The following is a 20,545-nucleotide window of genomic DNA, read 5'->3' on the forward strand; positions in this document are numbered from 1 at the left end:
ACCTCTCTATTACTTTCTTTTTTCTCGAATATATATTTCTACTTTTTCATAATTATTTAAGTCAATTTTAGTTTAATTTAAAGATTAAATAGTTTAGTTAATATTTCCAATTTTTAATTAAAACTTGAGTATTTGGTTTTTCCATTTTATTTTTTCTTCTTCTGCGAGAAATTTTTTCTAATTAATAGGCCAAAAGGAGGAAATGAAAAAAAAAAAAGAAAGAAGAAGCTACTTAATAAATTTATTCATCTGAATTCTTGGGCCGTTTTCTAATTAATTTGTTCATAATTCTTAATACATAGCTTAATTAACATAGATTTGGATAAAGGTTAAGCCAAATGGTTTTTTTCACCACTGACATATTTTTATTTATTCATAGTATCTTAAAAGCTAAACCCCAACTCTTGTACCATTCTTCTCAAGCATTCACGCATGTTCCAGAGCACCAGTCTACACAACTTTCCACGTTGGTCACAGCAGTCACATATGTTATAACATCTATTAGAAAAACAAAAACAAACAATGCATAAGCAACTTAAAACATCTATATATCAAAACTAGAGATCAGAGAAGAATGAGATCGAATAGGGTTACAAGTTTAGCCTCCAACATTTAAATTAGATCTTTAGAATTTTCAAAAAGTGTAGAGTGCGTTTGGTTAGTAATCAGAAAACAGAAATTTAAAAATAAGAGATTCAATGAAAACTAGAGTTAGTATTGTTTGTTTTCAGTGTTTTCAGATACGTGTTTGATAGCAGATTTGATAATTGAATCTCAATTTGAAAAATCGTTCAATGTGTGTTTGTTAATATATTTGTAAATTAGAAGTAGTACAAACTAAATATTTAGTTTAATATAAAGTTATATTAATTAATTTATTAATATTTTTTTTATGAATTTTGTATAATGATTATTTTACAACGTTATATAATTTAGAATACATCATATTTTATATGTTTTAATTTTAACAAACATAAAATGAGTTTATAATATGAAGTAATATATTTATCAATATTTTATTCTTTTTAATGTAATTCTACATTTTAAAAATTTCAAATTTTGAAACAAGCCCATAACCTCATCGTTTTTGTTTTTTAAACTTTTTCTTATTTTTGTATCTCTCTCTTAGTTGTTAACTTCTTAATTATTCGAGCCAAATTTTTTCCTCTTTTTAATTATATATTAACTTTCGATACTGCTAACGAGAAATATTAAAAATTTCGTTAATAAAAGAAAAGACCTTACATGGTTTATAATAGACACAAAACACAGAAATGTTAATTTCTAAAATGTAGTACATGTGGTGGGACATGTTATTTTTATTTTTATTATATAATATATGAAAAAACAAATACTCAAGTTTTAAAAAATGGAAATATTAACAAACTATTTAATCTTAAATTAAATCAAAATTGAGTTAAAAAATTAGGAAAAAAGTAATAGAGAGGTTTCTTAAAACATGGTAGCTGCTACGTAGTATTAAATTATTGATACAATTACTTGGTCCATCCATGTGTTGGCAGACATGAAAAATAGTGTCTGAAGGATGGTGCATGCAGCAGCCACGCCACCTTTTTTTTTCTTTTTCTATGTCCGAAACAGAAAAAAAGAATAAGGGCAACAGTCAAGTATTTGGGTATTTAAGAAACTGTGTTGTTGCACACAAATTTAAATACTGTTTGGAAATAAAAATGAAAATGAAGGGAAGAGTAGAGATTGTAGCAGTAGTTTTGGTTGTTGTTTTGAGCGTATTTACAGGCAGCTCCAAAGGGAGTTCCCCCGATTGGGATTGCGTGAACCGCTGCACTTCCCAATGCAGTCAGGATTTTTTTTTTGTAGCCTGCTCGACAGGTTGTATGATAAGTTGCGCCATCAACGACAACAACTACAAGGCTACAGCTACTTATAACTTCTGCAAACTTGGCTGTGCCACCTCTCTTTGCACCAACAAAAATAATCCCCGTAACGTCTTACTTCTTCCTTTTTCTCTCTCGCTACCTAATTTTATGTTTATCTCTCTTATTCATTTGTCTTATTTTTTTTTATTTTTTTTAAAAAACATGTAAAATCATCGTAAATATAGACTATAATTAATTAAGAGGGAATGAGTTATTTGTTAGGGATGCTTTTAAGTTGTTTATGTTTTTTTTTATAGATGTTATACAAGATGTGACGGCTGTGACCAACGTGAAAAGTTGTGTGGACTGGTGCTCTGAAACATGCATGAATGCTGGAGAAGGATGGAACGAGAGCTGAGGTTTAGCTTTACGATACTATAAATAAATAAAAATATGTCAATGGTGAAAAAAAAAGAAACCATTTGGCTAAAAGCTTTACCCCAAATCTATGTTAATAGAGCCATGTATTAAGATATATATATAGTTCCAAAGTGTTTCTGCAGGCACCTATTACTAATGTGTGTGAAACGATAAGGTTGCTTTTATGAACTATATATATCGTACTAACTGTGATTAAGCACAATAACTAATCTATTAACTTCCTAATATATATATATATTATCATACCAATAACAAAAATGTCTATTATCTCAAATATTTATACTTTTGTCAATATATATCCGTTTATGAAGAATCTCATATGTAAAGGACCAAAATTCTTAAATATATTTTTCATTTCTTGCGGCTGCAACCTTCATGCAAGGATTGATGGTTTATGTCTTCAATCATCCCGGTGGTTATTTCTAATTTTTCGACCACTCAACCCTTTTCTGGCAATTTTTTTATTTTCCAACTGCACATTAATTTTTCTGCATCTTAAAAAAATAAAAAATTATAACTAAACTTGCTATCATTTTTCATTAAAAGGATGCATGAATTTGTAAAATATTATACATTTATGTGCAAAATTGGAAAATTGCATCTTTTTTTTACTCTTACATTTATCTAACATTTTTTAAATCGTCTCTAAAACTAAGTGTTTGTTTGGTTGGAAAGTCAGATTTTATTTTTCTGTTATCAGAATAATAACCACCACATACTTCTCTCGAATAATAAAAATTCTAAAGTGTCTTTTGAAGTGGGATAGGTGGAATTCTAAAGTGTTGGGATAGGTGGGTGGGAGTAGTAGTACATATATGTGATTCTAAAAAAAAGAAAAAAAAACTTTTAAAACAACAATTTTGTATTTCCAAATTTTAAAAATTATAAATAAAGGCACAATTTTCTTTATTTATTTGATAATGGAACACTTTTGTTTTAGGACGACTTATAGACTTGGGTGGTCTAATTTTGCAATTGATGCATTTTTCTTTTTGAAAATTGTCAATAGAAATTTTTTCCTTTTTTCTTTAAGTTCAAAATTGTATTAGAACTTGAAAAGTTAGGCTGGATGATGTATAATTAGAAATGACTTTCCAAATAACCATGCATAAAAAATAAATTAATTTCAACAAAATAAAATTAACAAACATTACGTAATACTTATTTTTTTATTATATATTTATTTTTAATTTTATTAGTAATAAAGGATAAAATAATACTTGTCTTTATGTTTTTTCTAAAAATAAAAAACAAAAAGGAAGTCTGATTTTTTTTCTTTAACTAATTTGCCCACAAAGTTCTAAAATGATTAAAAAAATAATTTATATTCCTTAGAAGCAAGAAATAAGAAACATAAGTTAGAGAATGTATTACGCGAAACAATCTTAATAAAGATATGTGGGATCGAATCTCCGATCTCAAAGGAATGAGTACATATCAATATATTACCACTGAACTATGCTCTGCTGTCTAGTATTGTTAAATTCTACCTTCACCTTGAACTAAATGAAGTCTACCCTAATTGACCTGTGTTTAGTAGGGTAATCTTGACCATCTATAGAACTTCCACCAAATTCTGAATAACTAATATTTTTCATTGGTTTGTGATAAGATTGAAGACCAATTTCTGGTCCTTTTTTTTTCCTTAATTACAAACAATTTTTCGTTAATGGAAAACATCATTTAATTCACAAATGTCAACAAAGTTATCAATTTGTGTGACTCATGCATTTAGGATTTCGGATGACAATGTCAGCTTCAACTTTCTAAATAATGGTATCTAATGTCTCTTAAAAGAATGAGGAGAAAATTAGGAATTTTGATAAAAATATGTAGGAGTATATCCACAAATTTTTTTTTTTCAGTTTGATTTTATATCAAATTTAGTTCTGCTTTCTTGATTAGTCTATTCAGACCTTATGGCACACCCATTTTTCGCCTTTGTTGTGTCAAAAAAAAAAAGAAAAAAATCAAATTTATGGAGCTTTGGGGTTAAATAAATATCAAAATTTGATTGGTTGAAAAATCTTTCTTTTGAAGCATTTAACATCTCTCATAAATTCAAATATCTCGCACCAAATATATTTCTTTATGGTTCTCTCTTTTCTTTGCGAAAAGAAGTAGAAGGGTGGTGACCGGTGGTAGTTCATTAAGGGTAGGGGTTTAATCTCTCTGCTGGGTGGTGTTCGTGGCTTTTTCTACAGAAGGGCGGAGGAATTGCTCAGCCGTCAGGTGGAGAAGATGAAGTTAATTAACAGCTGAAGAAAAAGGAAAGCATTTTGCAATCGGAGATAATGAGATTGATCACTGGAATAACCCTCTAAAACATAGTGTGGTGTGTGTAAGATTCTATCAACAAGACTCATCAATCGGATGTCTTGTACTCAAAAAAAAAAAAAAAAAAGGAGAGATATTCAAAATGATGATTCCACCCATCTGGATGATAAACGACTCATCTATTCTTTTTTCTTCAATTAAGAGAAGAAAGAATGAAAAAAGAAAACAGCAAGTAAAAAAATCAGTAATAATCCCCAGTATAGACTGGTACGATTCAATTTTCAACATTTTGTTCGTGAGGGCTTGATTGTGTCGTAGCTCTCTCATTCGGATTAGGTTTATCGTTGGATGAACTGCATTGCTGATATTGACCCCAAAAAAGAAAAGGTAACTTCTGTCGCTCCATCCCCGCTCGGCTGTGCTACCGGAGGCTCTGGGGAAGTCGGAATAGGAGAATAGGAGAGCACTCATCTTGGGGTGGGCTTACTACTACTTAGATGCTTTCAACAGTTATCCGCTCCGCACTTGGCTACCCAGCGTTTACCTTGGGCACGATAACTGGTGGAGCTCTGATACCATATTAATATTTATGGGTTCTATCTCAAAATCAATTGGTAAGAGGAGGAGTAGCTCATGTCTATTATAAACCATTGTTAAGTCTTTTATTTTATCAATGTGAGATCCTTAACATGAACTTCCTCTCGCGGGATTTTATAGGACCTCAAGTATAGCAATTGAAAATTTTATTGGCAAATTTGAGAGAGTCCATAGTGACGAAGATGACCTCTATCGGAGATAAACTCGATGTGTCTAAACCTCTAAGAAAAGGCGTTCTCATAAAAGTTGGAGCAACGGCGGATGAAAAATGGATCCCTAATTACGTTTGATGTTATTTTCCATTTTTTTACCACATTGTTATATTCAAAATCTATAAAATTATTTTCTAACTCATGTTTTTCTTAAATAACTTCAAACTGAAATTAAAAATCCTAGATTTTTGGTTTAAACTTAATTTTTGCTTTGGGTCGGGTTTTTGTTTCTTGGAAAAAACTTAGGGTGTGTTTTGGAATGATGTAGAATAAATGATTTTGAAAAAAAAAATAGTTATAATTGATTTCTCAGATATCTTAAAAATCAATTTAAATGATTTTAAACTTTGTTAAAATCAATTTTTTAATTTGTACTAATGTGAATTTAACCATAGAAAAAGTGATTTTTGGTCGTACCAAAATCACTCCCAAAACATATCCCTAACGAATCCACATATTATAACTTTTTTTTTATATTGGCACATGTGGCTTAAGAAGTACAGATACAAGATACGGAAACGTTAATTTTTAAAAATGTAGGACGTGTGGCATGTGGGAGACATTATTTTTATTTTTTATTTTTACATAACATATAAAAAAGAAATACTCAAGTTTTCAAAAATGGAAATATGAACAAAACTATTTAATCTTTAAATTAAATTAAAATTGACTTAAATAATTAGTGAAAAGTAAAGGGAAAAAAAAGGTTTCTAAAAAAATGGTTAAAAAAGGTAGTGTTATGAGTTTAAAGTTTAAACACAACCTGCTACTATTAAAATATTGATACAACTTGGTCCATCCATGTGTTGGTAGACATGAAAAATAGTGTCAGATTTTTATTCATTAGAAGGGAATATTGCCTGAAGGATGCTGCATGCAGCAGCCACCGCTATTCTTTCCTTATCTTCAAAATTTCCGTCTCTTCTACTTTTTTTTTTCCTCTCTCTCTCTCTCTCTTTGTGCTAGGTTTGTAAGTAGCATGTAAACGAACACGGATTAGAGAAGAGTATGATTCATGGTATATAAGAGAGGAGTAAAATTATATAAAGCACTAAAAGCGATTCCATGAGAGTTATTGAAACGTCTTAGAATCAGGATTCGGAATGCGGATTTGGCCTTAATTACCCCGACATTCCTCTGTGTCCACTGCGACCTGGCCACGCCACGGTCTAATTCTTAGCTACTTAGAATAGAGTATGCTTTGTTCTCACTCACATGCTTCTTAGTAAAGAAACTAGGAGATGAGTTCTTAGGATTGAGCAACCGAAAAGGAAGGTGCACCTTGTTGGTATAGGTAATAACTATCGATTCTTTTAAACATTTTCTTAACCATTCTTCCATGGTCTCAAGATCCTTCTCATTCGAATGTGGTATCCGTTCATTCATGTACCTCTCCTTTCTACTCGGACGTCACATGCCCACCAGCTTCCGCATTGGTTCATCTTGTCGAACCACATCGTACTGGAAGGTTCCGTTTTGATACCATTATGAGGGTTCGGACCAGGATTCTAAATCCTGGACCTGGGCATTACACCCAAAGTGAATAATATCATACAATTGTGAAGATACTCGATGCACGAAGGATACCGTTATCCTTAACACTCAGTGCATGTGGCATATTCGAAATAGAAAAAGTAATAGGGATACGATAAAGTGATGACAAGAGGGTGGATGGTTATGTGTCAAGGGCTAAATTAATAAATTTTCTCTAGCTTCCACTGCTATTGTTGGGTTTGTAAAGAGTACAAACAAAGTCCCACATTGGTAGGGAAAGAGGTGATCCATGACATATATAAGGGAGGACAATTATCTCAAGAGACTTTTTGGGTTTGAAACAAAAACAAAGTCATATCAAAATCAATTGGCAAATGAGAGGAATAGCCTACTTATATTATAAACTCTCATTAGATCCCTTCTCTTTTTAATGTGGAATTCTTAACTCTTATCAAATAAGTTCTTAATTGAATGTGCCAATACCAAATGTTTAAATTTGTTTGAAGTTAACGGACTGTGTAATCCTTTAATAGTATAATCAATATACGCGTATTGACACGAAAGTTAAAAGTTGAGAGATTTATTAAAACCTTCCCCACCAATATTTTTTAAATTCCACGTACCCAATTTAAAGCTCTTTCAAAATGCATGCCGGGTAGGCACAACTCTAAAAATTGTAACTTTTTTATTCAAATATTTATTCTTTTGTGCTTTATTAGCCCCCTCTATCTCTTCTCTTTTCTCTCCCTAATTTTGGTACAATAGATGTTTTTCTTTTGTAGAGAAAGTGGGAAGCTGTGTGTACTCAGTGCTCTCGAAGCTGAAAAATGAGGAGGTGGAGTTTAGCTTTAAGATACTATGAATAAATAAAAATAGTTAAGCATGCACCCAACAATGTGTAAAAACATATAGGTTGCTCTTATGATCTATATAAATCATGCTTATGATAAAAATGGTAAGATTTTTGCATTCATGGTTGTAGTTTCACGACATTCACTTTCCTACAAATCAATTGGCGAAAAAGGAGGAAATGAAAAGAAAAATGCTACTTAATTAATTTATTCATCTTAATCAGGGAAGTTTTTCTATTGGAATTTTGTTCAAGAGATCAAATTTATAATTTAACTAAAAGAAAAGTGGCACAGTCAAGTTTGCAGGAGTTATAAGTAGTAGTAGAAGTAGTGGCCTTGTTGTTGAAGGCCAAGCGCATTCTCTAACGCACTTTCCAATGCAGTAGATGGATTTGAAGAGCGTATAACAGCATGAACCGAAGCACTTGGCATAGGAATCTCCAAGGTGAACCTGGCTGCAAATAGGCTCAAAGCCACCATCAAACTACTACTTCAACTCCCTTCATTTTAATTCTATTTTTCAATAACTGAAAAACTTTTGTGTGGTTTGAGTGCTTGGGAAGAGAGTTTCTTAAATAGGCAAATTCTTGGTGAGAGTAGAGGAAACATTACCATTGAGTGGGAGAGAAAATTACTGGAGCCTTGAACTCTAATTAAACATCCACGTTAATTGTGATCACCTTTATTATTGTCTTGTCCATTGATTAAGAAGTTTTGTTTGGATTGGATGTGGAGTCAAAACCACAATTGGAGCAAAACAAAACAAAGAATGAAAAAAAAAGGTGGGACGGATAATGGTAACTGAAATGTGGGACTTTGTTTGGAATAACAACCAAACAAAAATATAAAAGCTGATTTAAAAATTTAGAAAAAGGTTGTGGCGGCGAATTTGTGGGTGAGATAGTTTGTGGCATTTCAGAGGTGACGACTTGGGGTTGACAGCATACGGAGGGGTAGATCGAGATCCACGTATTTGGGTAATTACTTCTTGATTATATTGTGAATTTTCATTCCTATACCTAAGTATAATAGGTTAAATATTTAGAAGTTATGGGACTTTGTTGCTGGGACCTCTAGAGTGAATATGGATTTATTTAGAGTGCGCTTGTATCCAATATCTTATTATAACTCATATCCAAGTGGAAGACTAAACATATAGCTCATTTTGGGGTGAACCAATATAAATGTTTCTGTCATTTATTGCTTTCCATATATTTTCTCTGTGTATTGTGTGATTGTTTAGATAAATGGATATAACTAGAGAAATTGTTTGGAGCGCTTAATTTTCCAACAGATTTAGTGTGTGTTTATCTTGGAGCAATTATGACATTTAAAGAAACTTTTTTAGAAATCTGGATGCGTAAAGCTGGAGAATATCGGGGTTGTTAGCTTCTGAATTTCGATTCATCTTTATGAGTTATAGGGTGTATTATAATTTACATATATGATGAGTATCCATGCTTTTAAATTGTTGACGGTTTGTGAAATCAATTTTCACTAGTAGAAATTCGGGCTTATTCAATATAACTGTCATGGATTAAGACATCAAGAAAAAGGAATGGGAACATGAAAATTTTGAAAAATTGTGATTAACAGATACATAGGAATTACCCTAGCCTCTTTGGACCAATGAGCCACCTATGATGGTTTCAATTTCCAATTTCATGCTGCAATTTTAGGGTATACATATGGAATTGAGAGAAATTATACAAATGTTGAATGAATTAGCGTAGCTCTGATACCAAGTGTTGAATGAATTAGCACAAAAGGAAAAAGACGATGGCTTGAAGAAAGATATTTTGATTAGGAAAGTAGAAATATGGACACTCTTGATGGAAGACTCTCTCACACTCTCTAACTTTTCTCTCTTTCTTCACTCACTTCACTTAATTCACTCTCTTCACTCTTTCGCTTCATTCACATGGACATCTCTCTTATTTATAGGAGAAAGATCCTTGGAGCCTAAGTAAAAAGAACTTTCTAAGCTCCTCTCAAATCTTACATATTCTACATAATTCTTTTGTATGCTTATCTAAAAGATTTCTCTAGAATCCCTAAGAAAAAAGCCTTAGACGTTTCTAGACCATTTTCTTTTAGATATTTATTTACAATCTTCGAGAACAATCTAGAAGGACTAGCTATTACCCATAAGAGAAATATGTAGAGACTCCAAAAAGCTTCTAGATAGTTAGTGTTGTATTTCAACAACAAATACGAAAGAGCAATAAAAATATTAATATTATTATTACAATATAGAGATTAAATGTGTTGCATTGGTATAAAGCAACTTTTTATGTTTGAATAATTTTTTAAAAAGTTTTTCTAAGAACCATTTCCAATTACAAGTATGAACTAATTAAAAGACCTCATGTTCTTCAAAGAATATGTAAGAAACAACATTATCAAAGGCATTATATGATGAATGTGAGTTTTAGATGCTAAAATCTACCATTTAAATATGATTATCTTTTTAAATGGTTAACTATTTATTAATTAGTTCTAACATTTTACACCAATAATTTTGCTCCTCCAACTTGACTCGGAGAGAATTGATTTAAATTATTGGTTTTTGGTTTTAGTGAAAATATATCAATAATATCCCTCCTCTGATCCGTGACTTAGCTTTTTAGAAGTACCGCCCGTTAGTCTTCTCTTCAAAGGTCTTGTATCAACGCGTATTTACTTTTTCACTTGTCACAAATCGAAGTTGATCCTTCTATCAAATTCTTCCACGTAAATCTTCACTCGGATTCATATATGTTTCACTCCCTTAACGACGTTAATTTGTAAATACTGAACAACCCACATTATTCACAATATCATAGTTTTTTTCAAGATTTTATCTTTTATGATGTGGAAATCCAGATAATATTGTACAACTTCACATCATCCCCAGAAATTAAAGATACCACTTGATGGGAAAACTTCTTACTTCTCCATCAAGAAAAAGCAAAAAAAATACTTGAGAAAAATTTACGTGAAAACTCCAAATTATTGACGCAACTTGGTCCATCCATGTGTTGTTAGACATGAAAAATAGTGTCAGATTTTCACTCATTAGAAGGTAATATTGCAGCCACCTCTATTTATTTCTTCAATTTTTTTTTTTTTTTTGTCTATTCTACCTTTTATTTTGTTTCTTCTTCAAATTCTCTTCTTGTCACTCCTTATGTATCTTCGGACACTCGTTTTATTTCTTCGGACTAATTTAACCCTTTTTCTTATTTTTAAGACAACTCCATCCCTTGTATGAAGGCTGACACAACCACGCGTGTCGACCGCGTGTCTATGGCGTGTCGAGCACGTGTCCGAAATAGAAAAAATAATAAGGTTATGTGTGAAGTATTTGGCTATTTAAGAAACTTGATTTGTTGTTCCAATTATAGCACACAAATTTAACTAGTGTTTGGAATTAAAATTAAGGTTGTAGTAGTAGTTTTTGTTGTGGTTTTGAGCTTATTTGCAGGCAGCTCCAAATCTGAAGGGTCTGATTACTCCCATTGCTTGAACGACTGCACCCATTCAACCTGCCTTCATGGTTTTGATCCCATGGAACACTCCTTCTGCCTCATAGGCTGCGCTGCACATTGCGCCTTCCAGAACAACCCCACAACTCTAAATATGCCACGTTTCTAGTAATTAAGGTCCACAACCATTTCATCTTTTACCCTTTTTTTCTCCTTTATGCTTCGTTCTTCGTTCTTCGTTCTTCGTTCTTTTAGATATCCAATATATAAATTAAATTTACTCGACCCATCAGCTTTTAGAGTGTTTGGGTTGGGTGGTTGTTTAATTTATTCATCCTTAAATGGTATAGACAACCCAACAACACGATGAATAAACCACCACTCAACCTAAAAACTTAAGTTGATTAATTGGGTAAATGTAATTCAACAATTTAGTTATTATTAATATCTATGATTTACATCTCAAAATCAATTAACAATAAGAAATAGTAGCTCACTGATATCAAATAAATATCACGATGACCGCATTCATATATGTTGTAGTTTCATAACATTCACTTCCCTACAAATCAATACGCGAAAAATAGGAAATGAAAAAGAAAACGAAAAAGAAAACTATGTAATTAATTTATTCATCTGAATCTTGGACATTTTTCTCCCAATATTTGAGTAACCATGTTAAAATCATGGACCTATAATAATTAAAATCAAAAGGTTCGTTGTACCAAGTAAGATATTAGTAATCTCCATCTAAAGTTGAAACCCATATCTTCGAACTCTTTGGTAATGTTTTTCACTTTTTTTTTTAATAAGGAAGAATATAATTTGATGACCTCCAACACCTATGCAAAAATGGTAAGACAAAAAAAAATCTTGTTTATATGGGAACAAATTAGAAATAGAAGATAAAAAAAAACTTTCTTTTTTAGTTTCTAAAATTTCTACTTTTAAGAGAACAGTTCTAAAAAATGAAAACAAAAATATAAATAGCTGTGAAATGTTACATTACTTAATAAAATTAGAGCCCTAAATAAACAAGTTGGTTAAATTTATAATTAAATTTAAAATGATTTTGAAGCATTCGTAGGAAGAAATTAAATGAAAGTGAAAAGATAATGAAAACGTGTTTTTAATTAAATTAAACACTAATAATTTGTCAGTAGCTGTAGTATAGTACTAAGTATTTCCTCTGTCACATGAGTGACCTGGGCTTATCTTAAAATACTAGTTTGATCTATGTACTTTCAGTCTTGGTTCTTTTTGGTCCCCGTACTTTGAAAGTATTCATTTTGATCCTTATACTTTAAACTTTGGTTCAATTTAGTCCTTGTATTTTGAAAATGTTCATTTTAGTTGGTCTACTTTTAGAAAGTGATTATTTTAGCCCCTCTATAAAATTTTAACACATATTTTACGCATAACGACAATGTTTTAGCATAAAGTAATGTTTACATTTGAAGAAATATATTGATTTTAGTGCGGTGTTGAAATTGTAATATAAAAAATGAGATTAAGAACAAAATTAAGGGACTAAAATAGTCACTTTTTTAAAAGTAGAGGGGCCAAAATGTACATTTTGAAAGTACGAGGAATAAAATGAACCAAAGTTTAAAATACAGGGACCAAAACAAATATTTTCAAAATACGGGGACCAAAATGAACCAAGGCTGAAAGTACATCAACCAAACTAGTATTTTAACCTAATATATATATACACACATGTGTATGATATGTTTTAATTTCATTCTCAATTGTTTTTCGATTATAAAATATTCATTTTAAGTGTTAATGGTTTTGGTTAATTTTAGTGCACAAGTATAACACTAATTAGTAATTATGTCTCTCTCCTTACTCCGTATAGTCCATATTTACAATTGTCCTATCTTTTGTCTATTGAGTTGTAGTCGTGTCTTTTCTATTCGTTTTTATATTTGTTGAGAATATGGAGCCAAAAATGTTACACAACCATAAAAACTCCACATATTTTTTTAACTAAATTTTTAAAAAATGATGAATTTAAATAAGAAAAGAAAATTAGAGACAACAAAAATAGTAATAAAGCCCACCATTTGAATTGGTACATGTGGCTTGGCTCAGGTGGCCACTGACAAGTTTTGTTCTATTTTCTTTTAGTTTTTATTTAATAGAATCTCTAAAACAGAAATTTGGCAACATTTTCATTGTTAATTCCTTGAGTTTTGAGGGCACGAGATTTGTTTGCAATTTCAGAAATTATATAACTCTAATTTGGTTACATTCTCTCTTTTCATTTTACTTTTCCTCTTATACCATATTCTTTGTTCTACTTTATTAATATTTTTAGTTAAATTATATGATAATATTATATAATCTTTTTAGAAGAAAGTCGGTCAACGTGAACATTTTCCTAAAATTTAAAACTTCAATATTTCCATCAACATTGACCTCTCAAATCTTGGTCAAAGTTGGATTTCCATCAAAATTGGTGAATTTTTTTTTTCTTTTGGAGATTTTTACCCCTTTTTGTTGATTTTTTTTCCACTTCACCTACGTGCCGGTGGGGATTCGAACTAAAATCTAAGGTTAGATTTTTTCAATTATACGTGACATTCTCATCATAAAATTAGTGAGTGTTTTGTATCACAAGGTATGATATACATAAGATCATAAAAGCAACCTTGTGTTTTTCACACACTTGAACTTTTGAAACTATATCTTAATACAATGCTTAATTAACTTAAACTTTGGGGTAAAGCTTTTAGCCAAATGCTTTTTTTTTTTTTCACCAATGACAAATTTTTATTTATTCATGGTATCTTAAAAGCTAAACCCCAGCTCTGGCTCCATCCTTCTCAAGCGTTCATGCATGTTCGAGAGCACGAGTCCACACAGCTTTCCACTTTCTTCACAGCTGCCACATTCGTCCAAAAAAAAAAAAACATAAGCCAATTAAACCATCTACCGTATCAAAACTAGAGAGAAAGAAAGAGAAGAGATTGAAAGATGATAACAAAAAGTATAGAAGATAAATTACAAGTTTAGCCCCTAAACATTTAGGGTCGTGACTATCTAACCCCGATACTTTGAAAAATTTTAAATTAGATCTTTGGAATTTCGAAAAGGTTGGTGTCTTATAGATCCCCCAACTTTAAACTTTTGTGTCCTCCGTTAGATTTATATATTATTCAAAGATTACGTGGCGGACTAACTTCAAGTAAATTTTGGCATTTGGTGACGTAAGTGTTAAGACCTCGTTTGATAACCATTTTGTTCTTGTTTTCTATTTTTGAAAATGAGGCTGGTTAACATTAGTTTCACTTGTTTTCATTTTTTAAATCTGATCGAGAGTTCAAATGTGTTTCTAAGAAAGGTGAGCAAACACGCACATGCATATATAATTCTCAAAAATACAAAACTATATAAAAATAAAATTTCAAACGGAAAAGACACATCAAACTTGTAATTTAACCAAAAAAGATACGAACCGGGGTCATTCTTGGTGCTGAAGTTGGTGCAAAGAGAGGTGGCACAACCAAGCTTGCAGAAGTTATAAGCAGTAGTGGGCTTGTGGAAGGCCGTGGGGAAGGCATAGGAGGAGGCGGCCCCGGCGCATTGTGTAACGCACTTTGTAGAGCAGTAGATGGAATCGAAGGGTGTATAACAGCATGGACCGTAGCACTTGGCAAAGCAATCCCCGAACCGGGCTGTGGACCTGCCTGCAAATAAGCTCAAAATTGCCACAAAAACTACTACTTCAACTCCCTTCACTTTCCACTCTTTTTCCAAAGGCTTTGTGTGCTTTGAGTCCTTGGGGAGAGAGTTTCTTAAATAGGCAAATACTTGGTGAGTAGTGCAAGCATTACTATATAAAGTGGAAGGGAAATTATTCAAGTCTTGACTCATAAACCTATCCACCTTAATTAATTGTGATCACCTTATCTTGTCCTTTGTTAAGAGCTTTCAAGAAGGTTTAGTGTGGGTTGTCTTGGAGCAATTTTCTTCCTTGTGCTATGACTAACGATATTCATGAGATTTCATCTCAAAATCCAATGGCAACGCGAGAGGGGTGGCTCATTGTTGGGATCGATGAAGCCAAACCACAATTGAAGATCGAAGAATTGGATGAAGAAATGAATTGGAGCTGCATGGGCACGTTGGCTGAGGGGACAACATTGAGATGCGACATCAGAGCATCTCAACGCTGCAAAAGCGGGACATCACGCTGCAAAAAGTAAGAGCGTTGAGACGCTAGGGACAACGTCTCAACGAGTGCGCCTAGCGTCCGTAGCATTGAGACGCTAACGCTGCAGCACTGGTCTATAAATACATATATCATTTTGTTATGGTTCTTCAGACGTGAGGATTGAGTTTCCGTCGAAAATCAAAGGGGATTAGTGGCAGTGGCAGTTCAGAGGCAACGACTCGGGACGTTGGCAACACACAAAGAGGGTCGATCGAGATCGTTGTTTGGGGTAATTCTTGTATCTTAATTCTTCGTGAGTTCTCTTTTATTCTTGTATCTAAGTATAATGTTAAATACTTAGAAGCTGGAGGACTTTAGATGACTTTTGTTGGGACCTCTAAAGGTAAATATCTTGGGTTTGATATTGAGAGTGCTTGTATCTAATTCTGATTATAATGAAACCCACATCTAAGCGGAAGGCTGGCTGGACGTATCCCATAAGCTATATGGGTGAACAATATAAATTCTTTGTTTCATTTATTGTTTTTCCCTTAGTTTCTTATTGTATTGTGTGATTGGCTTTGTTTATCTGGATATTTGTGGAAGGGGAAATTGTCAGGAGCACATTTATTTTTCAAAACTCATATCTATTGGTTGTATCCCATTTTTTGACCAGATGCTCCTTTGAACATTTTGGGATCTAATACCAAAAGATGAATAAACTACCATCCAACTCAAAAGTTTAAGTTGATGGGTTGAGTAAATTTAATTTAATAAATTTTCTTAAAAATCTGAATGCGTATATATAGTTGGGGTAATATCCGCGTCGTTAGACGTTGAATTTTGATTCATCCTTAGTTCTGGAGCATTATAATTTACTTGAAGGTTATACAACGAACAAGTGTTTTGTTTTTGGCGAGTGTACCATGACTTGGAATCCCATTTATCAATGAGTTTGCATAGTTGTCACCTTTGTGTACCACTAAGTTCTTGTCACGTCTTTTTGTTTTTTTTCCAATTTTCATGTTACAATTTTAGGGTATACCATGGAATTGAGAGAAATCAAATTGAGGGGAATTCTAAATCTACCATTTAAATATGATTATCTTTTAAATTGTTAACCATTTATAAATTAATTATATAACATTTTACACAAATAATGTTGTAATTTGAATTATAGAAAATTGATTTAAATTATTGGTTTGGTTTTAGTGAAAATATATATTACTAATTATGTCCCTACTCTCAGTACATGGTCCAAGACAGCTAGGAGATCCCACATCCTACCTTATGTGTCCACTGAGTTCTAATCATGTCTTTTCTTTTCTTTTCATATTTTTCACTGTTGTATGGTGAGATCAATATAGAGCCGAAAATGTTCTAGAGTCCGAAATCTTGAGTCTAGAGGTGCCTTATCTTGTTTCGAAAAGTACCAAAATCATTTCACGTATAGAAAAGAAATTTGGGAGAGGCTAAGTAAAAACACCTCAATTAAGTGAAAGGGAAGAGATTTTGTAATTACAAAAGAAGGAATTAAGATCTGGAAGACCCAGAGGAAATTAGAACAATAATGTCATCTCAAAGGCGGTTGCAAGATTTGGAGACGTCAACAAAAAGTTGTATTGTTCCTCTCCAACCAAACTAACCATAAAATGGATCCCATGATATTGCACCAAAGAGTATTACGACTATTGCACCGAGGGTGTAACTACTATTGCACGTGCCCTTAAAATGGAGGAGATAAGCTGAAAAAACCAAACAACCGATGCCAAAGTGAAGATGTGTAAGGACGGTGTAGCAATATGTGATCAAGGGTTTCACTTGATTTATGGCAGAGGAACGAGGCAAAGACTTGGACTGATCTGCATAGAGGGTATTCTAAGCTGCAGTTTTTTTAATATTTATTATGTATTTTATATAAGTAAAAAATAATAACACAATATTTTATTTATGTATTTAGAAAAAATTGGAAACGGGAACAAGAAACTTGATTTTGTTGACCTCTTTTAGAATGTTTCGGTTCCTTTTTTTTTCCCTCTTTTTTAATAAATGAAAATAGAATTGCATTGCCTCCAACACTCGTAGATTCAAGAATAAATAAAGCTTATATATGTTTTAAAACATATTAAAAACAGGAACAAGAAATAAGAAACTTGTTTTGTTTGTTTCAAAATTTTCTATACACTTTTTAAAATGTTTCTAAAATATAAAAAAAAAAAAAAAAAACATCATACATAACTCCCCAGGGACACACAAACGCCAAAGGGCCGCTGACTCCTTGGATAATAAGAAAAATGAAAATTGAAGTATTATTTGTTTTAAGTGTTTTCATATTTGTGTTTAGTAACAGAATTTGAAAATTAAATTTATTCATGGTGAATTTAGAAATATATTTGTAAACTAATTGTAGTTATCAACTAAATATTTAATTTAATCTAAAATAATATCAATTAATTTATTAATATTTTGTATAATTATTATTGTACAATAATATTATATAATCTATAATATATTATATTTTAAATATTTTAATTTTAACAAGATAAAAATGAATTTATAACATAAAATAATATGTTTATCAAAAATTTTATATTCTCTTAAATTAATTTTATATTTTAAAGATTCAAATTCAAAATCTAAAAACAATCAAAATATAAAAATAAAATTGTCAAACATATTCACTAAAATCTATTCAAGTGAGTGAATCCGAAAATAAAGCCAAAGAAATAGACCCTAAATTTTTTAATAAAATTCGAAAATAAAAAACATTTATTATTAAAACAGAACCATAATATATAATTAGCTCTCACATCGACGCACACAGGTAGGGTTTTGAAATGGTGAGATCTGAATTCTGATCTCCTTATGCTGTGTCGTTTTGTCAAAAAGAAAGTTCACGGGCCATACACAGCCAAATATCAAAACAAAAACTTCCTTCCATTTCCCAATAATAATGCCCACCCGTGAACCTCTTTATAAAACACCAAATTATTCTTCAACGTACCTCATAATTTAATTTGATTTTGATAATTCAGCGGTGATTGACACCAATCTTGATCGTATGAGTGGTAACGTCCACGTATGGCTCTGTGAGAAGGGCGATGGATAGTGATAATTGATACAAATCTCTGTTTAAGAAGTCATAAGTTTGAATCTTCATTTTCGTTTGTTGTATTAAAAAATTTGATTTTAGCCCCTTTAATTATTAGGGGATATAGAGACCATAATCAAGAATGGAAAGAAGAAAAATAAATATAATGTGACTTCAATTAGTTGAACAATAATGTAATTCTTTGGTGAAAGAATGATCAATAACTTTTGTATACTAGTACTTGAGAAAGAACATGAAATTCATATTGAAACGGTTAAAATCACTTTTGTCATTACTAAAACCAGTTTCATCTCAAAATAATAATGATTTTTTTATGGAGTAATTGTCTCATAATTACTTAATGAAAATAACATTTAGTTTTAGAGGTAGTTTTAATATTATGATTATTTCAAATCAAACGTTAATAATTCAAAATTACTAATGCATTAGAAAAAAATAGTTCTAAAAGAATATTTAAATGAAAAGGCATGCAAAACTCAACATTAATATATGTATTCCCCAATCGTTTGTATATTGGGTACGGAACATCCAATCATAAAATATAGAATACAAATCCATTAAAACGCTTGATAATATAATTATATTAACAAGTTTCACAAACTTGAATGAAATTCTAATAAGTAATAAACATGGATTAATTCTATCAATAATGTGGGTTTCATTTCCTAAAACACACAATATATATTATTATGTACTGAAAAAGCAAAATCCAGTTTTGTCGAATTGGCTTCAATTCAGGCGTGGATCAATCCATGGAGCATGTCCTAGAGCACGAATCCACACATCTTCCCACTTTCTTTTCAGCTGCATTAATTAAAATCATATATAACATCCATAAACAAAACAAAACAAAAGGTCAATTCAATTCTGAAACTAGGGATGGAAAAGGGAAAATTAATGGCTAAATGTATGTTTTGAAATTAGTGTTTTTTCAATTTAATTCTTATTTGTCGATACGAACTTAGTTCAACGATAATTAATACATGTTTTGACGAAGATGTCATGAGTTCGAATCTCCTCATTTATTGTACTTCTTCATCAGAGACAGGTATCAATTTAGTTCAACTGTAATTAATTCAAAGATAGGTATCGATTATCATTAAGTCGGGTTTCATTTAAAGGCAAAATTTATTATATAGAAAAGTTTAAAATTTTATATTAAAATTAACTGATGATAATAAACAAGTTGAGAAATTTAGAGGCGAAGTTCCTAGTTTCTTTAGAATTTCATCTTCTTTCCCTGTAATTAAACCTAATTCTTCTTCTAAATTTTTATTCACTTGCAATCATCATGCAGGTAAATTCATTCCAACAAATTTTAACATTCACAAACGAAAACAGTAAAAACTAAATTGAAAGTTTCTAAAGATTATGGATATGGATAGTGGATGTTGGAACCTGGGTTATGGTTGGTGGTGAAGTTGGTACATAAGGTAGCTGCGCAGCCGAGCTTGCAGAAGAAATGGTTGTGCGTTCGGCGGTCGGCAGCGGTGGCGGTGGCGGCGGCGTCGTCGATGGGGAAAGAGGGGATGATGCAGGCCTGCAGGCATTTGAGAGGGCATTCGGAGAAGGAGGCGCCGGGGGTGATGGCGCAGATGACGAAGCAGGTGGCGTAGCATTCTTGAAAGGACGTGGATTCCGCCGTCGTCATAACGGAGCTCACCACCACCAGCCACACCATTACAGTACTTAAACCCCACTTCCCTCTCCGGTTCTCCATTTCTTCGATAACCAACAACACCAGCTAGAGATATGCCTTTTTTTTCTCTCTTTTCCTCCTTCCTTTCATTTACTAGGGAGGTTTAAATAAGTGGAGGACTGACGTCATTCGGGTCAACCCGGCCAGACCCGATAAATGATGCCCCAACCCCAAAGTCACTATCAACCTTCAACACTTGAGCCATTTGCATATGGTATGGATTTTCAAGACTATTTGGTAATTTTTTAGTTCTTGTTTATAATTTAGTACAAAAGTGTGTCAGAGCGAGTACCGATAATTGGCATATATCTATAGTGATTGCGACGAAGTTGTGAGTTCGATCTACCATCCTCACATTCTATACTCAAAAGAAAAAAAATATTAAGAAATCTAAG

The 20,545-nt window shown here is 31.9% G+C and overlaps 1 protein-coding gene and 1 long non-coding RNA gene across 2 annotated transcripts; one reads left to right on the forward strand and one right to left on the reverse strand.

Moving 5' to 3' along the window:
- The first annotated feature begins 1,197 nt into the window (after nt 1-1,197).
- On the forward strand, nt 1,198-2,404 carry LOC148208836 (uncharacterized). Its single transcript, XR_015787325.1, has 2 exons — nt 1,198-1,962; nt 2,156-2,404. It is a non-coding gene; the product is annotated as an uncharacterized LOC148208836 (long non-coding RNA).
- Nucleotides 2,405-19,820: 17,416 nt separating this feature from the next.
- Nucleotides 19,821-20,171, reverse strand: LOC111015320 (thionin-like protein 2). Its single transcript, XM_022290318.2, has one exon. It carries the CDS (start codon nt 20,169-20,171, stop codon nt 19,821-19,823), a length of 351 nt encoding a protein of 116 aa, XP_022146010.2.
- Nucleotides 20,172-20,545: the final 374 nt, after the last annotated feature.

The sequence above is a fragment of the Momordica charantia genome (assembly GCF_013281855.1).
Source record: "Momordica charantia cultivar OHB3-1 chromosome 9 unlocalized genomic scaffold, Mcharantia_2.0 BLBB01000009.1, whole genome shotgun sequence".
Taxonomy (NCBI): domain Eukaryota; kingdom Viridiplantae; phylum Streptophyta; class Magnoliopsida; order Cucurbitales; family Cucurbitaceae; genus Momordica; species Momordica charantia.